The sequence below is a fragment of the Fusarium sambucinum genome, chromosome III, assembly GCF_050947815.1.
Source record: "Fusarium sambucinum isolate potato_lamoka chromosome III, whole genome shotgun sequence".
In the NCBI taxonomy this organism is placed as follows: Eukaryota; Fungi; Ascomycota; class Sordariomycetes; order Hypocreales; family Nectriaceae; genus Fusarium; species Fusarium sambucinum.
The window spans coordinates 6,237,336-6,252,135 of NC_139292.1; the positions used below are offsets into that span (position 1 = coordinate 6,237,336).

The window sequence follows — 14,800 nt, forward strand, 5'->3', positions numbered from 1 at the left end:
CGTTGTCGCTGTGAGTCTCTGCCAGAAACGCTCCCTATCTGGCATTTACCGAGACATTGTCATTGAAGTTCAAGTCTAAGAGAAAGAACTCTGTTCTTTCTGTATCATTTACTGTTTGCTGTTTTAATTGTTGGCACATATGTGGTAAGTGATCTTTTTCTTTTTCTTTTCCCATTTGGACTGTGATTTGCTACGAGTCCGCTTGCACTTCCGGGCAACTGGCAGGACCAGGTCTTTTTTCTGCAGTACCTGAGTACACGTCAAATTTCTTTTGATCTACAGCATTAGTAGAGAAATCCTCTAGCAGAAGCTCGGGGCTCGGCTTTTTTCTCTTGCCAACAGTACTTGGACTTGACTTTGGAGTTAACACCCGCGACTCCGTTGATAAACAAGAGCCCATTCTTTGCGATTTGGCACATCATCCTGCATCCTTGCTGACAAAATGCTTCTCACCTTAGTTGATCGACGGTGGTTTTACCGAAACTTGGAAGAATTCAAGATGGAGGCCTCCAGATACTCTGCTAAGGACATGCTGCGTTTGCGCCGCACCCATTCGCCTGACAAAGAGGTTTCCTACAAACTCGCTGGACGAGTCGACGAAGACAACGATTTGGGTATTCATGATGCTTTTTTCTTACTTCTTGATCAAGTCCTAACGTCTAGACAGGGGAAATTATTCGCACCGAATCTGCGCACTCGCTATCACTTATCGTTGAGGAGAGCGGCGGTTCCAGTGATTCAGATGATCAGTTTCGCCGAGGCCCTGCTCAGCAACTTGATGGTACCGACTCAGAGCGACAGTACCAAGTCCGAAACGATTCTGAGATTAGCCGGGCACCAATTGTGGCACCGGCGGATCTTTCAACTCAGAAATCGGAGGGCTTCCAAAAGTTCTACAACTCTGTCATGTCTCCCACTCATGTTCGAGTCACTGCTGGTGGCCGGATCGTGCCCAACACGCGTGGCCCGCCTTCTCCCATATCAAAGTGGAAACGAGAGCGTGGCTCGCTCGACGGTCAGGTTCATTCTCGCACCCTGAGCGGCAATCAACCTGAGGGCTTCGCCTACCCTGTCATGCCTCCAAGTTGGGGACACATGACTGCTGTGGTTCCTCCCCAAACTCAAGGCCCCATGCCTGGGATGACGATGAGACCCCCAGACGGGTACGCTCGCATGGCGCCTCCTCCCATGGGCTACAACATGGCTGCTGTCCCTTACAACCAGTTCCCTCCCTCCAATGCTGGCTACTTTGTCATACCGCCCGATATGGGAATGGAACCGGCGCGAAACGTTCATCTCTCGCCCGTAGAGCAGTTTGATCCTACCCGACCTTTCTACTACAATGGCCAATTGCTGATTGCGAACGGAAACAACTTGTACCCCATCAACGTGGCTCCTCAGGGCAGTTTCGTTAATGCACATGCGCCTCCTCAACCCGCCCCTCGCCCAAGTGATGATTACATGGCCCATTCTGAGAAGTACAGCCGCGTGTCTTCGCGGCAGCTCGATCCATCTCCTATGAACTCGAAGCCTACTGTGGAAGATATGTCTCGCTCTACTAGTCCTCCCTACTCGTCGATCCGACCCAGCTCCATCACCCAGAAGCAGCTGGAGGTCCTCCGTAGTCAAAAGAAGTATCATCAAGACCAGCTTCAATACAACAAGCATCAAATCGATCTTCGAGATATGGAACAGCGACTCCACAAGATCTGTCTTGAGATTGAAAAGTTTGAGCGCCTGTACGCGACACAGCTTGAGTTTGAGGCCCGGAAGTATCCCAAGCTTGAATCTCCCGACGAAGCCAACTCCAACTCATCCGCTGACTACCCCCACAGTCACAGTGACTCTGATGGGGGCATGGCTGTTAACAAAATGGCTACCTCGGGATATGGAAACCAGGAACCTGGTGCTCAGGCTCACGTTCGCTCGGTGAGCGCTCTCGGTCCAGCCAAACCGGCCACGACGGTTATTTCGGCCAAGAACCCTCACACTTTGAAGAATGACAATGGGCAGCAACGCAAGCCTTCGAGTCTTCCGGTCAATGCTGCTTTGGCGCCGGTCTTCCAGCCCCGATCCGAGATCAGTGGTTCTTTCGTTGCGACGAACCAAACTGACGAAGCTGCACGAGCTCGACATTGGGAGAGCATGTCCAAAGCCACTGCCTCTTGGCGTTCATCGTATTTCGCCAAGGAGATTGAAGCCCAGAACAATTTGGGTCACCCTTATCTCGTTGGCAAGCTCAAACCAGGAGTCTTGCCCCAAGACGCCAGGCGTGATGGTTACATCTATGAGCGTGAGCTTACAGCGGATGAAGAACGTGCTCGCTCCATCTACTGGGAAAAGACTCCTCATTACTTCCATGGCGGCCTTCCCAAGTATGATGGCAAGGACTTTTATCCAGCTCCCGATGCCAAGGAGAACTCTTTGCACGCAGGCGACACTGCCTATCAAAACCTCTCTAACCCGGCCGAGACGCAGGCATCACCTACCAAGCCCAGATATGCTGTTCCATTCATCAACGTTTCTAAGGCTGCGAGAGGTTCCGCTCGTAATCTCTTCGACGAGGTCACCCGTTCCGAGTCTTTGCACCGTACCGACGACTCACTCCGCGCAAGTTCCAATTCTGAGATCCCTCGGTCCGAGTCTCATGCTGCTCACGCTGGCTCTCGATACACTGATTTTCGTCGTGCCATCAATGAGGTCACACGAGTTTCGAGTGAGAAATTCCAAGCCAAAGCCTCTGACGACTCTGCTGAAGAAGAGGGCAGTCTGATCTTCAAAGGACGCCGGGCAGCGGACCGAACTGTCAGGTACGTCAATTGTTATCCTGCCCAAGGCGCTCTGTACTAATTTCTTTGCAGCAGCAAGTATGCGAGCGACATCTGGTCAACCATGCGCAAGAAGGGTAAAACGAGCGCCAACGTGATTGCTGGTCAGGTGTCCCCCATGACAGCTCAAGGTGTCCTTCCTCACTACTCGGGCCATGCTACCGCATCCCTGACCCCGACCATCACCGCCAATCCTCGCGGTCATGCTGCCAGACAGGGTGATATGAACCCTTCGTCTACAGCTCACACTACCCTTGGGGGGCGGGAGGAGAACAGGCCTCCCTTTGAGCTTCTTGAACAGCAGCTCCGCAGTGCCAGCTTTCAAGACAAGAACCTTCATGGGATCTCGACTCGTTGAACAGCCTCATCTAAGCACTACCTCTCCGCAACATTTGCTTTCTCCTTTCTTGGTCGCGACACAGCATACAGTGCCGCATTCTCAATGCTCTCGATAAACATCAGACATTGCTCTCATGGTTACGTTCTATATGACTCAATGCACAAACTTCTTCGCATGCTCCATGCCGGGAGGTATGCTTTTGCTCGCGACTAGCTCGAGTAAGCCACCCTTTGCATTTGGTTGCCATGACCAACATTTCATTATCTATAGCGCCTATGCAGACAGGCGTTCAGGCAACATCAGTGTTAGAATACATAACATGTTAGGATTTAAGGGCCATGGACAGACTTCAGGAGGGTTACCACAAGATGTGACCATCATGGAGATGGATCATTATTGTCAAACTCATGGCTCCATTGAACGAAGCTCATATTATGTCCAAAGAACTTTGTACGATTAGAACACATAGTCACAACAAACACTGGTTGTGAATCATCGGTCTCTCATTTGATGTGATTGAACTCTGGCAGTACTCGGTGCATCCGGTATTTGGAGGCATGTGGCGACTTGGGACCAGGTGGATAAATTAAGTAAGAATAAGTGGCCAACTCGACCAAAACAAAGAAAGAGTTGTATTGACTAAAGCATGTACCTCACCTTCAAATTTCCAGCCTCATTGGCAACTCGGTGAAAATCTTCTAGGGAGAACAGGACCCCATGATAGTATTGGGTCCTGAAGGTTTTACTCTTCGCTAGACGTATACCTCGAAAACCATGGATCTTAGTGGTTGACGCGGAGATATCCTAGCGGTGGGTTTGGAAGTCTACGACTTACCGTAGTCAGGGCACCAGAGTGCAGAATTGCAGTCTACGACAGACAAGCATTGCGTGCGTGAATGCGTCTGATGATGATGGAGTTAGCATCCTACGAGATGACAGATGGGACGAAGCATCTGTCCAACAGAACATCACGAGGGGACTCGCAGATGTGCAGGTGAGGAGAGAGCAGGTCAAGACTTCGGGATAAACCTCCCATGGAGCATTTCACCAGTGAGTGAAATGGCCATTGAGAACCCTAAAAATTCTCAATTCATCTACCCTGCTGTAGACCGGGTACCGCGCCGTCCGAAGGAAAGCACGCAGGTATCGTAAAACGCCGGAGTATTATGCCCATTTCCTCATCAACTTTTGCCCTTGATGTTGCTCACATTGGTGCCGTAATCGTGAGTGGTGAAAAAAGAAAAGATTCGTCCTCGCCTGGGAGGGAAGGTTTGATCATGCCGTCTTGAAAGTTCCGAATTTTGATTTTTGTTGTTGCTCGACAAGCTCATCGCTTAAGCGGTGACCTTGTTGTTGGCAGCGAGCTCACGGCCAGTCTTGGAGCGGGCAAGGATGTCCTCACGGTCCTTGTCAAGCTTGAGCTTGGTGATGACACAGTTGGAGGGGTGGATGCCCAGGGGAACGGACTGGCCGTTGGCCTTGTCGCGGGTGATACGCTCGACGTGGACAACGTACTTGAGACGGTACACGGAGGTGATCTTGCCCTCGCGGCCCTTGTTGGAACCACGGACAATGGTGACCTCGTCGTCCTTTCGGATGGGGATAGAGCGGACCTGGATAATGTTAGGAACTGTGGAAAATATTTTCTCAGGCGGTGCAAAACTAACGTTGTACTGCTCGCGGAGCTCCTTGGAGAGGGGAGCGCTCATGATAACACGGCGCTGGTCAGAGGGAGCCTTGAAGTGAGCAGCACGGCTCTTGCGGCGAGAAGAAGCGAGGGCTATTGCAAAAGTCAGTAAACATAATACAGACTGCAATTATGAATCAAGACACATACAAGGGTTGATCTTGACCATTTTGGCGGTGGTTTGGCGAGGACGACGCTGGAAAGTTAGTCGGGCAATGAAGAACGGATTGACAACAGAGAAATTTTCGAAGAGAAAGAAAATGTGTAGATTTTAGGTAAAATCGGATTCGTGGGCCGCACGTGATGCTGACCTAAGCAGGGGTTGATTTTCTGCGACCCTTGCAGGCTTTTGAAGCGGGCCGCATTTTACGCTTTTGGGACATCAGCTTGTCGTTCATTATTGGCTTAAAAAATGTTGCTGAATGGTGAAAAGTATTTGCATGGTGTTTGAGAAATAGGGTCTTAAGGCTTGATGTTTGTTGGTTTATTACATTCAGAGATACAAGAGGCGTACATAATTGTTTGGCCAAGAGATGTATTCTTTAAATGTCATTTAAGGTTCAATTGCTAATCGTTGCATTGCATATGTCTAATATCTGCCCTTGAGCGCAACGGACGTATTTTACTGGTAGAGGGGGATAATGTACATTTGATCAGATATATGTATGTTCCATCTATTTCGACATAGGCCTCTGGAACCGTCCGTTGTTATCGTATCTTGCTTCTGTTAACGATGTTAGCATTGTCATTTGCATTGTCACAGACCAAACGTACTGAAGAATGTATAACTTAATGTCACTGTCTCAATACCCTTCATGTTCATATCGTTGAGCAGATCAGGGTCCAGGTAGAAGAAGACAGGCATATCCACAGTCTCGCCTGCATTGAGACGCTGCTCTTCGAAACAAAAGCACTGGATCTTGCTGAAGTACGGCGCACACTGGGCGGGTGTCACGCTGTATGTGGCCACTCCAATGATGTCCTGGTCGCTCTTGTTGGTCGCCTTATAGAAAGCTAGCGCAGTCTCGCCGGGAAGGACATGTACTTCGCGCTGCTGAGGAACAAACTTCCAAGGAAGAACGTCGGAGACAGAGGCGCTGAAGGTGACCTTGATTCGCTTGGCGTCTTTGACGGGAACGAGTCGGCTTGCGAGATCACCAACCTCGGAGTCGGGACCATGAGCACGTATAGGTTGACCTCCCCAGCCAGTAGTTTGGCATATCTATACAGCTATTAGATGAAGAAAATAGACATTCGGGAAGGGGAGTTACCATCTTGTAAAGCGGCACTGAGCCATAAGTAAGCGCAACAAATCCGAGGATCGTACTCAAGGTGTAGTACCTAATGATTATAAGCCAATGCCACAAGCCAATCCCTTAATCGCCCTTACGCTACAGTTCTGTTCTTCTTGCTATAATGCGCACGAATCTCATCCATCGTGGGGGTGTAAGACTGCCTCGGTCTCGGGGGCTGGTTGGAGGCATTGCGGACAAAGTTAAGACCTGTTCGCTGGGGCTTCGGTCGGGCGTTTTGGCAGAAGAAGCATGACCATGGCGATGAAGCCGCCCGGGTTGAGCTTCGCGCAAGTCGAGGCGCAAAGTTCATGGTCAATTGGGCGCGGGACAGGGTTGTTTTATCTTATGGTGGAAGTGAAGCTTTGTGTCAGATGATATCTGGCGATTTCTGGGTGACGTCGGCGATCGGCTTCTAGTACGCCGATGGGGTCCAAACGAACTACCCTGTGGGGAAAGTCAATTGATCATAAAGTTCTCAAAGGAAACGTATAAAAATTATTTTTCTTACTTCTGGTGACTTGCTCAATCAGAAAGAGACATAATTGTTATTATTATTTTATTATATATAGAATTGCCTATTTTATATTTATCTTGCATATAATTAGGTCAATACCAAAACATATGCTAGAAGCTCACTGATATATAGTACCTTCTGAGTTGTAAATTTCTATGATGATTAGAATGCCATTAATTCACTTAATTCACTTAATTCACTTAATTCACTTAATTCACTTAATTCACTTAATTCACTTAATTCACTTAATTCACTTAATTCACTTAATTCACTTAATTCACTTAATTCACTTAATTCACTTAATTCACTTAATTCACTTAATTCACTTAATTCACTTAATTCACTTAATTCACTTAATTCACTTAATTCACTTAATTCACTTAATTCACTTAAAATAATCTTGTCTTACAATACATTGTCCTTTCGAATACCAGATTTGGTCTAGATTCTTTCTCTCTCTCTGTTTCGATAGTTACCAGCGTTAATCACATGCAGATATAAAATGGGCCATTGGATGCCTCTTGATTCTAATGCAGGACCAGTATTGTAGAATGTCATAAGTAGCTGGGATGTTTTCGCAACATCTGTGGGTCTCTGATGCCTTTATCTATTTGCTTGTTCGTATTCCTTAGCACTAGGATCGATTAGCGCTACTGAACTTTGTACACCCGGCTGCAATGCTATATTGCAGGTCTAGATCACAGTTTCCAGGCAGGGTCAATTGATAGACTACGATCCATATTGTACTATGTATACGACTAGGTTTTCGCAAGCCACAGGTGAAGCAAGATTACAAGGTAGTAGTGTATATTCTGGCCTCGAAGTTACCACAAAGCTTGTTGCTTGGTCAAGACACAGACAGGTGACGATGTCTCAAAACCTCCCACCCGGGTAAGTTGTTAAGTCATTTTATACCAGCTCAGACCTGCTCTTAGGCTATTTATTTTCTGCATCCCAAGCTTTCTGCCATCCCCTCCCTACCTAGCGTCGGTCTCTAATAAAGCTTAGCAGACGATCCTCGGCAGTGACTCCCCAACGGTAAAACCCTTATTTTAACTTTACATGTACAACGGATTCAGCCAAGTGCCGCCACGAAAAACGTAGACGGTAAGACAGTGGAAAGCTTAAATACAGGCAAACATGTGTTTTGGCTGTCACGAAGCTCTTCTTTATAAACCCTCTACGCCTGTACTTTGACTATGGAACGGCCCATACATCAAGAAGGAAGTGAGCACGAGAACCCAGGCGGGTTCGAGTTGGAGAGATTCCAGACACCGAAGGAGCAACCTAGTTCAGAGCAACACCATGTATACCAGTCAAGGGAGGAATCGAATCCTCTATTCAGACCAACATCGTCACCAGAACACGACCTACGAGTATCAGCATCAACAAATTCAGTCCATAACCAGGAAAGCAAACCAATGGGAGCAGAAACACTTCGCAAGCGGCCCAAAAACCTACGAAAGGGGCTCCTTGCAAATCTATTAAGATGGTTCTGCTCAGTCCTCTTCGTCGTAGCCATCTACGTGGTGCTCTGGCACTTCTCCCAGCAAGATGTTATGACGACAGAAACAAAAAGAGAGTTCAACGCACTTATCATTGGTCTTTCTCTTGGTCTCGGTATGAGTATAACTATATCTCTCGAGGCTATGGCCAAAGAGATTAGGTGGTGGGTTCTCGAGCTTCGAGACTGGCCAAAACGAGAAGTGAGCAGTTTTGAGAAGCCATTGTAGGTTAACAAGTTGCTAACAAGATGTGACAGACTGAACTGATTTTGAAAGCCAAAGATTTGACCAAGATCATTCAACTTACCTGGGAATCTGGCTCACGCTCTATACGCTGTTACGCCATCGTTTTCATTCTACTCAACCTTGTATCCCAAATTGCTTTGGCCATGTTGGGTCTGGTTTACTCCACGAACACAGCTGACTCGGCTGCGATTCTCAAACCCGGCAGCGTCACCGTAGCAGACTTTTCCGACTTGGAAACGACTAGGGTTCTATCGTCCAAGTCCCAAGCAGTGGGCGCGATGCGATACACTGCAAATAGGTACGTTAACTACCTTGCCTATTACCTACCCCCAACTATCCACATGTATTGATCGTAATTTAGTTATGGAACTATTGCACTTGGTTGGGTATGGGGAGACATGAACGCTGTGCCGGCACCTGGCACATTGTGGGACAACAACGACCCCTTGATATACTGCGGTACAAAATCCTGCAAATTCGTCTTTCAAGAGTGGACGTCAAGACCAAAGAAATATGATATAATAGTGAGCACAAACCGCACCGTCGAAACCACAGGAAACTGCCGCAGTTGGAAAGTCACAAAAGGTGGCGGTGGAAACGAGACGAGCATCACTATAGCAGACAATGGCCGAACGAAGGTCAAGATCACCGCTATGAACGGCGTCAACCAAACAACCTTCATGTTCGATGCCGCAAGAGACCAGGGCTCAACGTGGAGCGAAATCACAGCTTTCGAAGCCTCCGAGTCAAGCCCATGGTTCTACCGTTGCAACATCAGTTTCGGGCCCGTCATCAACGCTTATCGTAAAGAACACGTTCTCGGTGTTAACATCACCTCGTTGGCATCGTCAGCAATAGCCCTCCAAGGATACGGAGCTTCTTCACTAGGTCCTACGAACAGTGATCGGCAATTCCAAAGTTACCCTGCCGAGTCAACATATGGAGCACCTGCGAATGGTGATACAGACAACATGGGGGCACTGGTAGCAGCTTTTGCGGCGGGTGTTGTAGCTGTCGTTGGCCAAGCCGCTAGTACTCTTGTCATACCGGGACTTCAACCTCAGAACGGAGTTGTGCTAGAGATATCTAAGTGGGCGTACGTTCATCTTATTTTGGGGCTAAGTCTGGCCGTACAGCTACTTCTGGGCGTCGGGGTTGCGATACTGTCAAACATATAACGATTAATGAGTTGGAAAACAGGAAAATGGTTCTGAATTTTGGGGTGCAAAGATATATATATTTACATAGCTAGGGGTGGTGTAAATAGTACTTAAACTGGCCATAATTTCGTCTCTTATACATCCAGCAGCACAATATCAATGTAGCATTCATGACTTACTGCTTCACCCAAGAAGATTCTTCATAACAATCTTATCGCCACCGCGAGGGAATATCATACCAAGTTTCTGATCATAAACCGAAAGAAATGTATTCATGAAACCATGCAGTGTAAATCTGCTTCAACAATCTCAACGCTTCATGCTATATATGAACAACGAACAGTTTTGCAAAACCCGAGAGAAATAAAATAGACAAAACTCCTTCCTGGCCATGAGAAAAATAATATGGAACAGAGAAACCAATTTAACTTTTATCGATGCTTGCCGTTGACGAACCTTGCACTCTTACCATTCACGACCCGTTGACGCTTGGGAACACCGCTACCCGTTAAACGCTCGAGGATCTGAATCACAAAGACTTGGATGATTAATATAGCCAAGCGCAGCAGGAGATCAAAGAGTCCAACAAGAGGTCTTTTACCACGGCTATAAGTAGAGTCGGTGTACTGGAATGGTAGCTTCGCACCCAAATGGTCCTGGGCAACCTCAAGTCCACTGCTGAAACCGTCCTCGTGGAAACCGTACTTTGTCCAGGCACCGGCATAACTAATACCTCGGTTGTTCTGGATGTGCTTGAGAAGTTTCTGTGCCTGGACCGAAGATGTCGTGTATATTGGTTGGGAGTAGTAAAAGCGCCCCTGGGTTTTGGCTGGCTTTGGCTTTCGGAGCGGGTTCATGGTAACTAAAACATCTCCAAAGGTGTTTCGGGGAATGTGTTGGAGATGGTTCATGTTGTATGTAAGCGAGACTTGGTTGATATTTGCCTTTCGTGATGATGGCGACGATAGGGTGAGATAATTCCAGCTAGCCCAAGCCTTTCTACGCCGAGGCATCATATCCAGATCGGAGTGGAGAACCACTTCGTTTTGGGATGTCTTGAAGCAAGACATGATCGAGCGTTCTTGCTCGGTGGCAGAAGACTTGATGATATCAAAGGCTTCATCGCCGTGGGTGGCAAGGATGACGTGATCGTAGAGAGCTGATGTACCATTCTCCAGATGGAGTCGAACCTGACCGTTGCTTTCAGTAGTAACACGCCTCACAGGCGTCTTGAGGAACAAGTGATTTGGAGGGAAACCCCGCATCACAGCATCGAGGTACGCTTTGGAACCGCCCTCTATTGTCAGCCATTGGGGACGCGATGCAAATGTCGATAACAGACCATGGTTCCAACTAAGGGTGTGTTAGTAAGGGTTTGTATTGTCGTCAATTGGCAACAACTTACAGGAATCGGACAAAGGTCAGAGCAGGGAACTCCATGGCGCACTTGTCTGGGCTCGTGCTCCATATTGACGCCGCCAATGGAAGAAGATAGTCGTCTCTAAAGGCTTGCGAATAACCCTCTTGATCCAGGTACTGTCCGATAGTCAAGTCGTAGCCAATAGTGTTTGTCGGCTTGCTCTTGACTTCAATGTTGGAGATGTCATCTTCATCTCTGCTTAATAGATCGACGGAAAATTGGTTGAAGCGAATAATGTCAAAAAGCATCCTCCACATGCGCGGTGATAGGAGATTTCTTCTTTGACAGAATAATGAGGTCAGGCTGGAGCCAGCCCATTCGAGGGCGCCACAATCCCGGGATACACTGAATGATAGATCTGTAGGTGATGTTTTGACATTGATCTTTTCCAAGAATTGGATAAAGTTGGCTGAAGATGAAAGTGTGAGTTTCTATGACGCAAGGGCGTTTGTGTTGGGCGAGTAAAGAAAACTCACGAGATGTTTGGGCGTTTAAAACATGAAAGCCAGTGTCAACTTTTGTCGAGAATTTCCCTTTTGTGAAATCGACCGTGTTTGTATGGCCGCCAAGCCTATCGGAAGCTTCGTAGACGTAGACATCGTGATATGTTTTGTTCAAGGCCCACAGGGCGCCAATTCCAGCTGAGCCGCTGCCGACGACAGCAACCTTTTTCCTGAGGAAACGATACGGATCAGTTGAGGCATTCATTGTTTGAGGTTCTGTCATGTCAAGAAATATGTAAAGTCGGTCTGAAAAGAAGCGAAGATTCGGTTCAGTTCAATTCAACAGGGTGCAGAGCATTTCTATCTTGAATGATGATGGATGGACGTAGTTCAAAAAAGCATGTGAAAGTGGAAGACCCAAGAACTCCATTCATTAACGATGATCAATGCATGATTGGGTAGACAGGATTAATGAAAAATGGCGGTATCGGTATGGCAGCCACGCCACAAGACGGTTTCGACCCTGATTTGATGACGAGGGCTGGCTGAGGGAAAGACTTTTTGAGGGGGGTTGGACAACTCAAGACTCCAGCACAGGTCACCATGACGGGGACTTACATGTGCTGTGGCTCCTCCCGCATGGCTTCGTATGGTACAGAGTACGTATGGATGTGTTGTTAAGCGAATAGAATAGCGGATACGGTATTGTATCCGAGACGTGGGATAGATAAGGAGAGCTCCCGCTGCTACCGTTAGTGAGAGAGATAAGGTTAGTTGTGTTGTCTTTTCGGTTCTGGCCTCGAAATAGAAAAGAGAGAAAAGAAGAGGAGAGACAGTAGAGAAAGATCTACGTTTACGGGAGGTAGTTTCGCCTGCGGACGGACAAAGAGATGAGCCTCTTTTTTGCTGGGGGGATGACACCCGTAATGTCCCAACGATTTGAGCTGACGACCCACTGTAGACTGCCTGAACTTTACCTGAATATGACCTGAACCGACTGACTCAAAGCTTGGAGCTGCTGAGCTTTAAGCTGGAGCTAGAGAGAGAGCTAGAGCTGGCTGATCTGACCTGGCGCCTAGCCAAGGCCAACTCCGAGCTCTGCCTCTGCTTGCATGGCATACACATGAGCCATTCAAAGGCATGAACCGCGTGGCTTATGCGGTTGTACTGCATCTTGACCTGACCCGACCTGACTGACAGCTTGGTCAATATCGATTTGACGTGGCTCGGCTGAGATGTCGTTTCAGCAATGCTTGCATCTCCGATTTTCCTCATACACTGAGTACCTCAAGTTGATCCGTGCAAAGAAAAAACATCTGCACCGATATGACTACTATTGGCAGTTGTAGAGATGATCGAGAACATATTACTTTCACATGCAGCACATACACGGGCAAGGCCGCCATTATTTACTATGGTAGCAGAAAGCCTTGACTTTAAAACCAAAGATTTTGGTCTAGTAGGCATGTCGAACACTCAACGGGACTGGTTAACGGTAATTCGAGTCACCAATTCTTAAAAGCGCCGTGCGAGATAAACTCGCCTTCGTCTGCCCAGCTTGTTTCAACCCGACGCCATTGACCGAAGTCGTGACGCTGAGCCGCTTTTCTTCACTAACTGGGGGAAATCAACTTTGAGAAGAAAAGAGAAAAAAAGTCCAAAAGTTCATCGCAGACATTTCATGATATACTGCGCGCAGAGTCTGTAGGCACGGACCACCTTATCACGTGAGACACTCCCTCAAGTTGATTGGTCATTTACCGCCATACGGAAACAACCAGGCACTCAGTATTCGGGCCCACCAAACTTGGAAGGCTGACGAGAACGTCAACGTCAACAATCAACCATTTCAGTAGTCCAGATTCAGTAACACCCGAGTATTGCGCATTCGCCATCGCCATCAATTGTAGCCTTGATTAAATCCTTTTGATTCGTCGTGCGACCTTTATTACCATCCATACAGCATTGGCAGCCCGACAACATCGACCCTTTCGCCTCCAGCCTCCTTTCACCATGTCGAACCCTCTCGATACCGACGCTGGCTCTGAGCTTTTCAGTTCTTACGAAGCCGAATACAAACTCATCCAAGCCGACTTGAACCAGAAACTTGACCAAATCCCCGAACTAGCTGGCGAGCCCCGAAAGGCTGCCATCAGCCAAGCCGAGCGGGCACTTGAGGAGCTCGATGAGCAGGTATGTCTATATGGAGGCGAATACAACCATTACAGAGTACTGATATCTACCCGTACAGCTCAGCGCAATGCGCCTGGAGAAGCAGAACATCCCAACCAGCTCTCGCACCAAGGTCAACCAGCGCTTCCGAAACTACGAATCAGACACAGACGCCGCTCGTCGCAAGTTGACCACCCTGTCCTCCGACCGTTCAGCGCTTTTCGGATCGCGCTACACAGACGACCCCGCTGGCTCATCAGATATCAACATGGAGCAGCGACAACAGTTGCTTTCCGGCACGGACCGCCTTGATCGAAGCACACAGCGATTGAAGAACAGTCAAGCCCTCGCCAGCGAGACCGAGGCCATTGGCGCAGATACACTGCAAAATCTTGGTAGACAGCGAGAGGTCATCGAGCATACCCGGATTACAATGCTTGAGAGTGAGGGCTATGTAGACAGGAGTGTCAAGACACTCAGGGGCATGGCGCGTAGGTAAAGTGACCCACACAAACGTCATGGCAATTACGGACAACTGACATTAAGATTGTAGGATGGCTACAAATCGGATAATCACTATTTCCATCATCACTGTTTTGGTTATTCTTATTTTCGCAGTAATCTTCAGCAAGTTTCGATGAGGGATCAATCTGGTTATCGGAGTTTTAGGCAGTCACTTTTCAGCTTGGCTTACATACCTAGGTACGGGTTGACTAATGGGCCTTAGTACTTTCGTTTTATGAAGGAGTTTAGCAAGTTTAATGATTTGTAGATGTAGACCGGTTTTGTCTCACAGTATCTATACAAAATTTGAGACTACAAGAAATGTTCAAATGTTTGTGAAACGATGCCTGTCATTGCTGGTTTTTGTGAATAAGACAAAGGAATGTCATTGTGCTATGAGGAAGCCATGTGATGCATTAGTGCAGTGAACATGAATCGAGTGATTATCCATGCATACCTACGTAGGAAAGCTATATATTCTTCTTTTCTTTTGCAACTAGTTTTCTTTGAATCTGTTCTCAAACAATACAGAATAAAGGCTCCTGCTGCCCTGCAGCTCCATGATTGAAGATAATGTGAAGCTACGTAGCCCCATTATCGCCGAGAAGCACCCGAGGTTCAGCCGCAAACTACTAGCAGGGCTTCTCTAGAAACCTCCAGCCTCTTTTCATTCCCCATCTCTCACA

The 14,800-nt window shown here is 47.7% G+C and overlaps 6 protein-coding genes across 6 annotated transcripts; 3 read left to right on the forward strand and 3 right to left on the reverse strand.

The window, feature by feature from the left end:
- Positions 1–499: 499 nt before the first annotated feature.
- Positions 500–3,186, forward strand: FSST1_012228 (uncharacterized protein; the record flags this gene model as incomplete). Its single annotated transcript, XM_083235432.1, has 3 exons — positions 500–614; positions 668–2,810; positions 2,862–3,186. 3 exons carry the CDS (start codon positions 500–502, stop codon positions 3,184–3,186), a joined length of 2,583 nt encoding a protein of 860 aa, XP_083081924.1.
- A 1,316-nt stretch (positions 3,187–4,502) lies between these two features.
- FSST1_012229 (60S ribosomal protein uL24) lies at positions 4,503–5,024 on the reverse strand (the record flags this gene model as incomplete). The annotated part of the gene is made up of 3 exons (XM_083235433.1): positions 4,503–4,781; positions 4,836–4,948; positions 5,006–5,024. The coding sequence occupies 3 exons, from the start codon at positions 5,022–5,024 to the stop codon at positions 4,503–4,505; spliced, it is 411 nt and encodes a 136-aa protein (XP_083081925.1).
- Positions 5,025–5,529: 505 nt separating this feature from the next.
- FSST1_012230 (cytochrome c oxidase assembly protein CtaG/Cox11-domain-containing protein) lies at positions 5,530–6,460 on the reverse strand (the record flags this gene model as incomplete). The annotated part of the gene is made up of 4 exons (XM_083235434.1): positions 5,530–5,579; positions 5,630–6,077; positions 6,127–6,196; positions 6,246–6,460. The coding sequence occupies 4 exons, from the start codon at positions 6,458–6,460 to the stop codon at positions 5,530–5,532; spliced, it is 783 nt and encodes a 260-aa protein (XP_083081926.1).
- Positions 6,461–7,863: 1,403 nt separating this feature from the next.
- FSST1_012231 (uncharacterized protein) lies at positions 7,864–9,593 on the forward strand (the record flags this gene model as incomplete). The annotated part of the gene is made up of 3 exons (XM_083235435.1): positions 7,864–8,370; positions 8,427–8,713; positions 8,777–9,593. The coding sequence occupies 3 exons, from the start codon at positions 7,864–7,866 to the stop codon at positions 9,591–9,593; spliced, it is 1,611 nt and encodes a 536-aa protein (XP_083081927.1).
- A 413-nt stretch (positions 9,594–10,006) lies between these two features.
- Positions 10,007–11,721, reverse strand: FSST1_012232 (NAD(P)/FAD-dependent oxidoreductase; the record flags this gene model as incomplete). The annotated part of the gene is made up of 3 exons (XM_083235436.1): positions 10,007–10,928; positions 10,981–11,404; positions 11,472–11,721. The coding sequence occupies 3 exons, from the start codon at positions 11,719–11,721 to the stop codon at positions 10,007–10,009; spliced, it is 1,596 nt and encodes a 531-aa protein (XP_083081928.1).
- A 1,730-nt stretch (positions 11,722–13,451) lies between these two features.
- On the forward strand, positions 13,452–14,251 carry FSST1_012233 (v-SNARE protein VTI1; the record flags this gene model as incomplete). The annotated part of the gene is made up of 3 exons (XM_083235437.1): positions 13,452–13,631; positions 13,690–14,105; positions 14,164–14,251. 3 exons carry the CDS (start codon positions 13,452–13,454, stop codon positions 14,249–14,251), a joined length of 684 nt encoding a protein of 227 aa, XP_083081929.1.
- Positions 14,252–14,800: the final 549 nt, after the last annotated feature.